General features: G+C 39.3%; 1 protein-coding gene across 6 annotated transcripts in view; it reads right to left on the bottom strand.

Annotated features, from left to right (window-relative positions):
- Myo6 (myosin VI) overlaps positions 1-14,866 on the bottom strand; it is a 146,161-nt gene that overhangs the window by 60,634 nt on the left and 70,661 nt on the right. For all 6 annotated transcript variants that reach the window (XM_048435729.3, XM_048435731.3, XM_048435732.3 and 3 more), the window contains exons 4-7: positions 11,235-11,308; positions 8,480-8,609; positions 2,303-2,408; positions 179-234 (exon numbers count right to left, since the gene is read on the bottom strand). In XM_048435729.3, the coding sequence (XP_048291686.3) occupies positions 179-234; positions 2,303-2,408; positions 8,480-8,609; positions 11,235-11,308 (366 nt within the window). The remainder of the gene's footprint in view (positions 1-178; positions 235-2,302; positions 2,409-8,479; positions 8,610-11,234; positions 11,309-14,866) is intronic.

Genomic DNA, 14,866 nt, shown 5'->3' with positions numbered 1-14,866 from the left:
CACAGAGAAAGACAAGAGGTTGGTTACTAGATCAGTATGAAGACAGTATGAGCAAAGACTTATAGGAGATGGAAAGTCTCTTCCACCTCTAGGAGAAAAGCACTGTAGACCACAGATAAGAAGATTCTTCTAAGTTAACTTCTGATATACCTAATTAAAAAATTAAAATCAACAATACCTTCAACAATTCTCTCATCAATATCTTGACCAGTCCCATAAGATTCTGTCAGGTATCTATTTAAAATACAAGATTTAAAAAAAAACTTGAATAATATTGATTACAATATATTTATAAATTTACTATTTAATACATACCAAACTGAAACATGGGTCATCATTGTAACTGTTTAGTAATATTTTTAATTTTTATTACATTTTCATTTATGTTTCTATATGTGTCTTGTGTGGGCATATGCAGGTCATGGAATTATATTTTTAAGATGTTTGGAAATATTCTGATTTTTAACAAATTTTCAACTAGGTTTACATAAGTATCTTAATTAACTATTTAACTTAATAACTATATATATTTCCATAACAAATAGAAACTTTCATACCCACCATGAAAAAACTAAGAACTGTAATAGATTAGAAATAACATTGATAAAAAACAATTCAGGATGTGCTGGTTCTAGCAGTATCTTCACCACTAAATTTAACTTTCTTGACTTTGTATGGTGATAGACATTGATCACCAACTCCATAGGACCTGGAGTCATCTAGAAGGCAGGCCCATGGCCATGTCTGTGAGGGATGGATTGGTTAGATACCTGAAGTGGGAAGACCCACTCTGGACGTGAGTGACAGCATTCCATGTGCTGGGATCCTGGACCACACGGAGAAGATCTAAAAGGCTAGGCATAGCACTCACTCATCCCTCCCTGCTCCCCGACTGTGGATGCAATGTGACCAGCTTCTGCCAGCATGCCTTCTCCACCATGGTGTATTTTAACCCTTGAGCCATGAACCAACAGGAACTTTTCTTCTCTTAACTCCTTCTCATCTGATTTTTTGTCACAGCAATGAGATGATTTACAGTAGTTAAATTGAAAGAATGAAACCATAGTCCTGAGGTAACGCTCCCTCCTCTCTTAAAATGTTATGATTGTACACCAAATGTTAAGAGTTTAATATGATGGTAGAAAGGGGGATCTGATGAGAGAAGGTATAAGAGAAAGTCTAAACAAAAAGTTGTTTCAAAATATTTCATAGCATCAACATTGAGAATAGAATGTCCACTTGGATTCTGCAGGAATACTCCTCGGTTTCTCACTGCCTAGCTAGCACTAACTTTTTAGAGAATCCTCCAAAGCATAACACACCACAGACAGCTTCCTACAACATAGAGATTGCCTTCCATATAATGTGTTTATTTCTTCCAAACTATTCCATAAGGAATGCAATGGTATTAAAAGTCAATCTGCTTAAATACCCTGTCACTACCCCCCTACTGACTCTTTCTCTCGCTCTCTCTCTCAAAACTGCACTATTCACAATAGCCAAGTAACAGAAACAACCCAACTGCCTATCAACACATGTACAAATTCAGCAAATACAATAGTTCCCTGCAATGAAATTTATTCAGCCCTAAAATTCATGAAGGAAATTCTAATGCATACTATAACATAGGACACATACTATAACATGGGTTAGTTTATATATATATATATATATATATATATATATATATATATATATATATATATATAGTAAGAGTCAGGGTCTTACTAAGTTTTCTTGGCTCCCATCACATTGAAACGAAAGTGATCTTCCTGCTTCAATCTCCCAAGAAGCTGAGTGTGTGCGTGTGTGTGTATGTATGTAGTCATATAGGCAGGCACATGTCACTATAACCAGCTCAAACATGAGTGAAACACATATTGAACTAAATGAAATAAGGAAGTCACTGAAAGATTAATACTATATGATGCCACTTAAACCAAGGACTTAGAGAAATGCATAGAAACCCAAAAGTGAACAATGGTTCTGGGGGAGTACTATTTTATTGATGTACTATTTATAATGAGTACAGCATCTGGGGAGTACTATTTTATTTATATACTATTTATAATGAGTACAGCATCTGGGGAGTGCTATTTTATTTACGTACTATTTAATGAGTGCAGCTCCCAGTTTTGTGAGATGAGAAACATAAACAACATAATGACATGGAAGACGGCATGAATGTCCCTCATGCTGCTGAATTTCAAAACGGGTACTTGGCAAACTCAGTGTTACACATTTTTTACCATGAAAATAATGTCAGACTGCTCAAAATACTGCAGATTAGCTAAATACTCACCTTAGAACAAACTTTGTATTTTCTGTTTTGCCAGCTCCTGATTCTCCAGACACAATGATAGACTGGCTCATCTTGAGCACTTTCATGTCTCGAAAAGCCTTATCAGCTGCAGGCAAAGCAACACAGTAATATAGCAAGCTAAGTTATTGGCAAGAATTTACTCTAGGGGCCTTTACTCCTAAAGAAGTCATGAATGTGTGTTCAAAGATAAAGTCATCCAAAAGGTTCCTCTAAGTATTTACTTGCAAGGTTCCCAACAGCTAAGTAATAGGAAATCAAAACATCTCAAGATTGTGCTAGATTGTCTCCACATTGAGTTTTGGCTCAGCTCAAATGCCAGAGTAGATCTGCAGAGAGACAGGAAATGCTCAGTGCACATAGCTAATGAGGTCTCCAGTGAAAAGCAAAAAGGAATGAGCTTCCAATTAGAAATTTGGCAACTGAACCCATTGTGAGAGAGAAAAACAACTGAAAAATAAATCTAGGGAATGATATTTTCAACTCCAACCACTGATCTGAAAATTTTATAGATGCATTTTCATTCACAGCTGAGTGAGGAAACTCAGACCCAGAAAGAACATCACAATTTCTCTCATTTGTGGGTGTTAGCCTTGACTCTCATTTGCAATAACCATAGAAGTCAAAAAGTTAGTAGGGAATCATCAGAAAGTGGGGCTTTCATAGGAGGGAAAATAGGATGCAGTAACTTAAAGGGGAATAATGGAACAAGGATAGTTAAATGGGGGTAAGGAATGGGAGGGAGGATAAAAGTGGGAATAGGGGAGAGGGGTAGGGAGTGGGGGGGCAGGGTAAAGGAGGGAATATAAGGAGAGATAACACACTAAAGACATTCTAAAAGCAGTCATGAAAATCTACTACTGCAGAAGCTTCCTAGAATATAAACATACACATATAAGAAGAGCTTAAATGGCTTAAATGGAGTTACCCTCTAATGGGGCAACAATGCCCTATTAGATACAGTAGGCTAACAAATAAAAAGCCCAATGTCAGGATATGTTACCCCATTGTTGGCCATTGAAGTCCCAGAGACTCCAAATATTGCCTGCAAATTGTCATTACTCCAGAACTTGACAGTAAGACCCTTATCACATACCTGAATCAGAAAATATGAAGAAATCAAGCTGGTACTGACTTGGATGAAAGTTTCATCCCTATTGGCTAACATTCCTAGTTCTGGGAGGTGCTGTGCATGCTACCAGAGGAGAAAAGGAATCCAAGCTTATCCAGATATGAACCCTGCAATCTTCAACAACAATGTGCCTGGCAAGACAGGCCCACTGGTGCAGCAGTGGCACGGAAGTCATAGGAGTAACAAACCACTTTCTGCTTGGACCTAAAGGCTCTCAGCACCAGATGACACCCATAGCTGGCACAATTATCAGGGCCAAGAACCTGTGGCTATATACAGATCATAGGACCTAGCGAGTAATCTACTCCTGTTACTCTGCTAATAATATATAATATTAAACCAACCCCTAACTACTTCTCATTATACCCATAGATTACTGCAGCTCTCAAGCTTCATGAGAAAAGGTTCTTTTTTTTAAGATCTATTTATTTTTATTTTATGTGTATTGATGTTTTGACCAGATCTATGTTGTGTGCCGCATATGTATATGCCCACAGAGACCAGAAGCGGGCATCAGATCCCTCTGGAACAATAGTTTACAGGTGTTTGTGAGCTACCATGTGGGTGCTTGGAGACAAACATGGGTCAGCAAGGTTATTTATTTGTTTGTTTGTTTGTTATGTACACAGTGTTTAACCTACATGTATGCCTGCAAGCCAAAAGAGGGCACCAGATCTCATTACAGATGGTTGTGAGCCACCATGTGGTTGCTGGGAATTAAATTCAGGACCTCCGGAAGAGCAATCAGTGCTCTTAACCTCTAAGCCATCTCTCCAGTCCCTCAGCAAGGTTCTTAACCACTGGTCTATCTCCCCAGCTTAAGAAGTTTCTTTTGGCATTTGATGATGATTAACACAGATTGCCACAATTGGTCAAGGTACAAGGCTCTTGGGTAACTAGAGACATACTCTGAGGAATTCCCCTAATCTTGCTTAAAAGGAGTCTGCAAGCTTCTCTCGGGGTCGTCATTTGTTTATTTGCTGTTCGATCCCTTCCATGCATGGGAAAATAAATAATCGCTCCTGATGCGATTATTGCATACGTGTCTGGTGGTCTTTTTGTGGGACTTCACATGAACCCAAACACTGACTGCAAAGGCTTTGCCAACATATCCTGAATTTGTCAGGATACAAGTAGAACGTAAACTCTAATTTCTGACCAGTCGCTCCACCCCTCTGAGCCATCGAACCAGGGTCTTCAGGATGAGAGGCTGAGAAAGTACAAACAGACGCTATTGCTTTTCCACTTAGGCTCCTCAGTCATAAGAAATATTGCAATTTTATATAAAAAGCTATGGAGCAAGATAATGCAAAGAAGAAGCCTGTTATAACAGCTCTTCGAGTCTTGTCATGCCAGGGTGGCCCATGCCTTTAATCCCAGCATTCGTGAGGCAGAAATAGGCAGATCTCTGAGTTCAAGGCCAGCCTGGTCTACAGAGTGAGTTCCAGGACAGCCAAGGCTGTTACACAGAAAAACACTTGTGTCAAAAAAGAACAAAAACAAAAACAAAACAAACAAACAAGCAAAACACCCTAGTTCCAGTCTGGCTCAGGTAACATATTTATGAGTGATGCCCAAGCTAAGACAGGAGGAAGCCTTGTCTCAGAGCTGTAAAAGTGACGGCCTTGGAGATGCATTTGATCATAGGATTGAAACATACCATCAGAACCAGGCCTGATGACACACCGGCAACCTCAGAGCTCAGAAGGGAGAAACAGGGAGATCAGGATTTCAAAGCTAGCCTGGTGTATCTCTCTCTCTCTCTCTCTCTCTCTCTCTCTCTCTCTCTCTCTCTCTCTCTCTCTCAGAAAAAAAAAGCACTATTAAGTTGTCTTCTATTATGCCTACTTTCAATGGGTCAGACACGCCTCAGAGGCCACAGGCATTTAATAAATAATGCATGGCTAGCCCATGAGTTGCCTACAAAAGTATTAGATCCTCCCTGGTTAGGATACACGCTCCTAACAACACTAATACACCAAAAAAGGCATACAGGTCTTGCAAAATGTGTATTCAATGCATGGTATCTTTTATTAAAATAATAAACCAACTAGGAGAACAGCATTTGCAACCTGGCACCTGAAGGACTGGCTAGGCATGTGACCAGTGTCTGTGACCTGACCCATGAAGGACTACCCAGGGGTGTGCCAGGAATCTGAGAGCCTGGGAAGAAACACTGCACCAAGACTAGGGAGCGTACCCTCAGACTTTATCCCCACCCAGTTCTCTGCCCTTGGTGTCTGTCCTTCTCTATTTAGCAGCCACTAAACTCAAACAGCTCTGCTCTCTTATCTTTCCCATCTCTTTCCATCTCCCTCTCCTCCCCTTCTCTTCTTCTGTTTTACTTTATCCATCCCTTTCCCTTTTTTGTTTTCCTTCCGATTGTCTTTCCCACAGACCATGTGCTAGCATAGTGTGTGGGTCTCCATGTCTCAGCCACCTTCAGCCGGAACTCTTTTAGGTTATTTGATAGCTGTATTCCCCTCTCTCTTTTCATTCTACCTGTAAGCCAGCTCCCTTACCCTGCAAACATTTCTGCTACAATCAAGACTAAGGCAAGAGTTTCCACTTTCTCCACTTTTATCAACATAGTGCTTCAAATCTTGGTTATAGAAATAACACAAGAGAAAGAAACACAAATAGAAATATTAGTCAGCATTAACAAATGATATGACAGTATATAAAACCCTAGAGCATGCCGCAGAAAACTCCTGGGGCTAAGACACACTTTCAGAAATGTGACAGGACACAAATTAAACACACAAAACTCAGTAACCTTTTCACACGCCAATAACAAGCATGTTGAGAAATAAATCAAGGAAATAATTCCCTATGTAATTGCCTTGAAGAATAAAATAAAATGCCTAGAACAAACCTAACTAAGGTAGTGAAAGACTCTACAGTGAAAACTTTCAAACCTGAGAAGACATTGAAAAAGATACCAGAAGAGTGGAAAGACCTCCCATGCTCACAGATGGTAACAATCAGTATTATGAATACGGCTATACTACCAAAATCAATTAACAGATTAAAAGCAATATTATAAAATGTCATTCTTCGCATAAGTAGAAAAGAAATCTTAAAATTCATATGGAAATACAAAACATCCCAGATAAAACAAAGCAATCTTAGGCAAGAACAATAGTTGAGACCATCATATTTGATTTCAAGTTGTATTACAGACTAATAATAATAATAACAAAAGACAGCATAGTACAGGCACATAGATCAATAGGATAGAATGCAGAGCCCAGATACAAACCACCTTGTTATTTTTTATAAAGGTGCCAAAAATAAACCCTGGAGAAAAGACAGTCTCTCATTCACATGTAGAAGAATGAAGCCCAATCCTTATTTCTCACCCCATTCAAACATCAGGTCTAAATATATGAAAACTCTTAGTGTGAGACCTGAAAGCCTGAAGCTGTTAGAGGAAAAGGTCACCCAAACACAAGATATGGCACAGGCAGAGGCTTTCTGAGTGGTCCCGAAGCGGTTTCCAGTCACTCCGGAAGTAATGCCAACAACTGGCAAATATGATCCCATGAGATCAATGAGCTTCTTGTACATGTCAAAGGAAACACTGGTTAGATGAAGAGACTGCCTACACAGTGGTGTGGGATCTTTTCCAGCTAGATGTCTAACAAATAATAGAATACACAAAGGTTTCAAGGAAGGGGGGGCAGAAAGAACGTGAGAGCCAGGAAAAGGGATGGGGAGAAAAGTGGAATATCGACTGCCGGGCATGAAGGACATGGCTGTCCCAATCCTGAACCCATACCAGTCATGATTAACTGCACAACATGAGGGCTGTTAAAAACACCCTGTCATGGAAAGGAAAAGGCTCACAGAGATCCACCTCTTCCTAAGGATTTATACACAGTCAATAGCTGCTAGGGAGGCAGAGACATTTTTTCTAGTAATATAGCCATGATAAGGTGCCCATGCTCCTATAAACAAAACTAATTAAATCCATTGGGTCACACACAAAAAAGATGAAAGTAGAAAGGGTGAGGTTAGAACAGGAAGAAGATTAGTGGGAGTTGTCATAGGTGAGAGTCATCAAAATGCATTATGCACACATATATGAAAATGTCACAGTGAAAACTTTATGTACACTTAATATATGCAAACAAAAAGGAAACACTTATATACTGCTGGTGGGAATGTCAACTAGTACAGCCTCTATGGAAATCAGTAGAACAGTTCCTCGAAAACATAAAAAATCAATAAGTAAAGCTGTTACCATCGCTCAGTAATGTATTTGCCATGCAAGTCCAGCAAACCTGAGTTTGATCTCCACACATGACCCACTCCAAGTTATCCTCTGACCTCCACACATGCACCTTGCTACATGCAACCATGCATGTGCATGTGTGCACCTGAGCGCGTGCGTGCACACACATACACACACACACAGTTTTTTAAAATTAAAAACAACAGTAGATTTACCAATCCTGGGTATTTACCCAAGGGACTCCAAGTCAAGAGATCACAGAGATGCTTGCACACCAGTATTTACCACAGCACAATTCACAGCACCTAAGTTCTTCTACTAACCTAGTTGTTCTACAACATAGAATAGATAAGGAAAATGTGCTATAGAACATTTTCCAGCCATAAAAATAAAGACAAAATTACATCATTTTCAGGAAAACAAATTTAACTGGAGAATAGCAAAGTAAGCAAAACGGAGGCAGTCTCGTGTTTTCTCTCCTATGCAGCTCCTATATGTTAAACAGATACATAAAATCACATAGGCAGATTTATATCAAAGTAGAGGTGAAGTTCTCTGGGGAACAAAGTGGACTAACAAAAGGAGGAGGGTAGAGAAGGAGCGAGTGCAGGGTGTGAGGGAGGGTGGAGGAAGGGTGCATATATTCAATAAACAGTAACCAGCTGCATAAAAACATCCTGATATAGCACAGTAACATGTACAATGAATCTTTTGAGGGACTCAAAACAACTTAAAAATCAGTTAAATTTGTATGATATAAGGAAAGACAAGAATTAAAAATATAACTTACCAATTGCAAAGACATGAGGTGGCATCGTACCAAGAGATTTTCCTTGATATGACTTTATTGTATCTGAAGAATATATTTTAGGTATATCAAAGTATGGATTCACTGCAATCAGAATGTTGGCGACATATGTCTAAATAGAAAAGCAGAAAAGGGAAATTTCCATTTATTAATTTCCTTCAACGCTAAGCAAGGCAAACAGGAGAAATATTCAATGGACAGAAACCTTCAATTCTCATACAAACAAGACTTCACAATCTACATTTCTAGCCCTAACTTAAATATTTTCTGATTTTACAGAGCCCACCATTTCTCAAGTTCCAAAGAAATACTTATTAAATACTTATTTTGAAATATATGTTCTTATGCTGTCATTCCACAGTCATTTCAAAGTCAACACCTTAAAAAAAAAAAAAACAAGATCATACTTTACCATGTCCCTGTGACTCATTAAAAAATAAGAAATCCCTTCCCATCATTCTCCCGGGTAACGGCTTCACCACATATTGACTCTACCTAGAGTCACCAAGCTGGGTCCCACAGCTCATCTCAGGTCACAGGTATCCTCAGACTATTCACCACTCCACTAAAGCATTTAAATGATCTTGTAGCTCAGTCTGAGCCTCCTCTGTCAATGAACGCTCAGGAGTGAAACAGCTCTGATGTGACCACGTGGTCATGGGAGTTCTGCAGAACACCACACGCGAACCACTGCCGAGTAACTGTTTCATGAGCAACTTCAAGTTCCTTTTAAATTTGAAATTTAATTTGGTTTTTAAAGGCCATATTAATGTACTGAAAGAATACAAGGCCATACTTCTCTCCTTTCTTTCCAACGGTGGAAGAGAAGTACTGTAAAATCCTGCACTCTCAATCTGCTAAATGCACACAAAGTCCCCAAAGACGCTTCCTGGAGGAGAGTGGTGACGAGAATAGAAGGGACTGGAGAGGTGCCTCAGCACTGTCTGCTCCAACAAAGGAGCCAGAGCCAGGTTTGGCTCCCAGAAGCCTCTTTGGACCTCCACAGGCACTAGTCACATACAGGCTGCACATACATACAATCACACAAAACACACAAACACATAAAAGAAATAAATCCCTGAAAATGAGAACAAAAAAGTAAACGATCAGAGATTTCAGTAATATGAAAATGTTAAATGAGGCTCATCTATTGTTTTAATCAAATCTAACTACAAAAAAAGCTTAAATTATTACTCTAAAGTGCTTCCTTCCCATGAGTATGCATCTGTATAAATAGCAATTGATACATTTATTTAGATTTTATATTAATAACAGATTCATTTATGGGTTGCCCACCATCTCATGACTTTATAACTAAAAGGCCTAACTGGTAGGGAGAAGAGAACACGCCACTCCTGACTTCAGGCAACCTGACAACCTGGTCTTTATGCTCTACTCAGAAGAGGCAGTCCCCAGTTATATCCAAATTGATTTTCACTGATTTACAAGTTAAACCGTTTCAACAGGCTTTAAAACTTTGCTACTTCAATATCTAAAACAACACTCAGTGAATGTTAGAGTCTGTTCAATCACAAGTTATAAACAGAATAAACTTCCCCTCTGAAAATGCTTCTACCCAAGAACACCTATATTCACACCTAAACTGACTTTACTCAATTGAACGTATGGGGTAAATGGAAAGAAGTGGAGTCTTATCAGCATGCACATCCAGGAGACAAGCAGATTCTTTGGGAGAGACCTATTTCTATTTCCAAGCTGTCACTACTTGGACAGATGGCAAAGACTAGATGTAATTTAGTCAGAATTAAGTAAGTACAATTAGGCAAATTGATAGTGATATAAAAGATTAAGACTGTCATTTGATCTTGTGAGTGTCAAAGAAGCCATGTGCGTCCTTCGTTCAAAAATAATGAAGCCCATCTTTATAACAGGATACCAGAGTGTGGTAATCCATCTCCAGCCAACAGAAGAATCTACGACCAGGTCAGAGTATTATAAAATCTCATCTGTGCCCAATGAATAATGATAATTAAAACACAGTAGCTAAATATCCATCTGAATTATCTGAGACTAACTACTAACAACAAAAGCACTGTCTTTCTTTGTGTTTAATGATCTGCACATTTCAGAACCAGAAGGAAAGGAATAATGAAATCCTACTGTTATTTAGGCTCCATGATCAGCATCTTGTCTATCTGATACTTCTTCAGCTATTGCCTTCTACTCTAACTTACTTAAGTTTCCTCATTTAGCTTTCTTTTTAACTTCAGTACATAGAGGTCGCCTTAAATTCTCTACACAGTGTGAAAAGTGAAATTAAACAGATGTGTAAACATATACCAAAAATAAACTCCAAAATAGTTTTAACCACTCAAATTGGACCTTTGTAAGTCTGAAGTAGGTTAATTGGTTCTCCAAATTCATTACCTTATTCTGCAGATTTTATTTTTTTTAAATGATGTATTTAACTTTATTGTATGTGAAGGTGTCAGATCCTCTGGAACTGGAGTTACAGACAGTTGTGAGCTGCCATGTGGGTGCTGGGAATTGAACCCTCGTCTTCTGGAAGAGCAGCAAGTGCTCTTAACCATTGAGCCATCTCTCCAGCCCCTCTGCAGATTTTATTAAGTACCCACTGTGTTCCAGGCTTATGGGAGCTCTGTTTGGAGAGCATGCATTAGAACTCTCATGTACACTCAGACCACACGGGGAAAAAGTAAATGTGCCATATGAGACAATTTTACACAAAAACTAAAGTCATTGGTCAAATACTTACATAGATTCTGTCTTTACTGTACCGCACTTTGACATTATGGAGGAGTGTGGCTTCATTTAAGTACATCAGTGAACCTAAGAGAAAATTTAAGAGAGTTGAAATAAAGATTAAAAATAATGTTCATTACACATAATCTCTCTGATTCCCGTTTAAAATTCACTTGTTAGGGTAGATTTAATACCATGTTTTTTTTAGAATACAGGTACACATAAACTCCATGGACTAGTATAAAACAAATCCATCTGGGGTACATTGCATTGGTCAACACTTGCCTAAAATAAATCTTGGTTACTTACATCTGTAAGAACTATAGATGATACATTCCAGCTACGGGAGTTACATATAGTGAGTACCAGTGATGCATTCTGCTGAGGTCAGGCTTAAATGTCAACTATCAATCCAGTGGAAAGAACTATTGTAGCCATTTAGGACCCTACAAAGTGAGATACTAATCCAGTTCAATGCTAGAAGCTTACCGATAAAAGAGAGACCATACAGATTTAGAATAAGGGACCATTAGGTCATTTGGATAGTTCTCATGATCACTGATAAAAGGAGAGTCAGGACCAAGAGATTTCATGCATCCAACATATTTATGAGTTAGGTACAAAATCAGAATAAACACCTTGTTTTTCTGTTCTGTTGTAGCGATCCATCCCAAGCTCTTCCCTACCTAGTCCCTATGTATTCCCATCTGCTTCATTTCCACGACAAGCTAGAGCAGAAGGTACGCTCATCGGCTTGCTGTTGCGACCATAATTTATCAATTATCCAAACTGAAAACAGTAGTCAACATCAGAGCTAGCTCTTCTTGTCCTCCCACTTGAAGTCAGTTTCTAAATCTTCGCATCACATAAAGGAAGATACAACCCACTGCCAGGTTCATGGTAAATATCCTAATGTTAACACAACCTGAATCCCTGGCTTGTCTCTCCCTCCTTGTCTGCAGTCCCACTGCTGTGCAGGATAACCGTGAAGGTCACCCTACCTCTTTCGTCATTAGAGTGACTTCTATTTGTCTACTGCTTTCATCTCTATCCTTCTAGTCCAGACTGCGGAGTGGATTAAGTAGACTAGAGCATTAACTAAATCTCTCTCCATCTCAGAGAACACTGCTGGGGCTCAACTGCAAACATTCACTTTAACCTCAATTGAAAGCTGTTTTTAAACATGCATTCAAATGGTCATTTTTATGATTTTCTATAACCTGTTTTAATATCTAATGGGGAAACTCTGTAAACCAATCACATCTAATTAAGGTGTGGCAACCTTGACTCCAGAAAGAAAAACTAGGAAGACCCAGGTGCGTCTGTCTCTCTCTCTGCGCGGTGCCTGCTGGACAGATAGGAAGTCAGACCTCCCACTCTTGTAGTGTGAGTTTTCCCCTTTTAACCACTAAAATATAATTGTTATTCTTGAGCTGGCCTGGTTATTTATCATACCAACCTAATTCGCTACAAATATGTAACTTGTACACAAACCACAATCTATTCATACACTGTCTCTTCCTACAACATCCTCTCCATATATTTAAAGATACTTCTCAAAATGATACTTTGAGATAGATACAGACTTATCTCAAAATGATACTTCTCCAACCTCACCACCTCCAGAGCTAGTCTCTTCTTTCAGATTAGGATGATAATTTTATACTTCTGGTTTCAGGTACTAAACCAAATAGTTGAGGGTGAGATGCTGCATACTTCACTTGTTTTATGGGTCCTCACTTAAGACGGAGTACATGTTCAGTACCTGTATCCCCAGTATACAAGTCAACAGTGCCTACAAGAGCCTCTTGCTAGACCGTCCTGGCAAAGAACAGCCATGTTTCTGCACTTAGACAATGAAGTCAGCTCACTTTCTAAGGGCCTCACTGCTTTCTGGGGCCACCGAGAGCAGAGCGGGAGAGTAAGAAGTAGGGTGGGGCTCTTCACAGTTGAGCTGTAGCTTCCCTTTGAACTGAGGAAGGATTCGGAAGGGCTCAAGCAGCAGAGGTGCCTCTGGTTATCCAGCCCCCTTCATTCCTGCTCTTCTCCCACCCTCGTTCCCTACAAGCCCGATCTACACGTTGCTCCTTCTCTATTCAAAGCATTCTGCTGAGCCTCTCCCCACATCTCCCTTTTCTCTGAACACCTGCCTATGCACTAGCATCTGCTCCCTCTAAGGGAGAATCCCTGATAGCACGGCATGCACACCCTGTCAACGCCAGCCATGTAACCCTATACTGACATGTGGATGGCTGCTAACTCTATTCTCCTCACCTCAGTCCTTACTCCCCACCTGCCTTCTCAAAGATATCTGTTCATTCAGCCAAATAAACTCCTAACAGGCACAAGATCTGTCGAAGGCAGGAGGACCTTCAGTCACACTGATCAGGATATTCCATTTTCATGGGGAAAAAAATCGCTGTTTGTCAAAGTGGGGAAGGTTAAGTCTCAACCACCTCCCTAGTAGTGTGATCCAGCAATGTTCACAAGGGTCCCAGAAACACCTAGTTTCATCCCACCCCCTTCTGGTAGCCAGCCCTATAGTTACTTAGCTTGGCTATTTACATGTAATACTTTATATGAACTGCTTACTTTTATTGTCTAAGTACTTAGAGATTTAACTATAGTCAAAAGAACAACAATTTTTTTTGAGACAGGGTCTCACTATGCATCTCTGACTGGCCTTGAACTCACAGAGATTTGCCTGTTTCCACTTTCCAACAGCTATGATTAAAGGTGAGCACCATCACACCTCGAAGAACATTTTTTTTAGTGCATGTACACATGCATGCATGATAGAGCATGCATGGCATGGCACTGAGTGGGTCAGAGGACAGCTCTGTGGAACTGTCCTCAGCATCCACCTTTACATGGACCAGGGAAATGGAATTCATGATGCCACGCTTGCACTGTAGGCACCTTTACCAGCTGAGCCATGTCACTGGCCCGAAAGCTCTAAGCTATTTTTTGTCAACTTTTTTTCCTTTTTGGAAGCACTGGGGAGTGAACCAGGGCTTCAGGCATGCTAGTCAATAGATTTTTAAAAGACATCATAGAAATATAAACACAATTATTCCCTTCAACATACTTTGGTGATATAAACATATACCCAACAAAAATGTTTAATGAAGAACACCTGTGGCTTCATTAAATTTACAATAATGACTAGAGACTATCTGAATATTCCAGATCCTCTTTATTGACTACAGCTCTAGTTCTGTGACAGAGAGAAAAAGGGGAACCCACAAACACTTTCAACATAGTGGGACCCATCAGCAATAGGTGTATATTGTTGTAGAAGACATCTCATCACTGAGACTAAAGGGGCAACTTTGAGAATTCTTTCTGATTTTACACTCTGTACTTATTCTCAACATTTGACAGGTGACTATAATATTTATGAGGAATGTTACAGGCAATGTAAATAATAGTGCCTTAAATTCAACATGCCATTGTGTTAATGTCTTCTGTTTAACTGTTGAATTTAACTGAATTAGTTTTCTATTCTGATATCAATGCCAAGAATCAAGCAAAAATACAAAAGTAATGTATTGATCTCTACATATAAAACACTTACACATGAAACTTAAAGCTAAAAACAGGCAATGAGTTTTGCTTTAAAAGATAACAAATACCTCTGGGTAT

Source organism: Myodes glareolus, chromosome 4, assembly GCF_982192425.1.
Source record: "Myodes glareolus chromosome 4, mMyoGla1.1, whole genome shotgun sequence".
NCBI lineage: Eukaryota > Metazoa > Chordata > Mammalia > Rodentia > Cricetidae > Myodes > Myodes glareolus.
The sequence above is the reverse complement of the archived record's forward strand: the minus strand, read 5'-3'. Positions and strand labels throughout refer to the sequence as shown.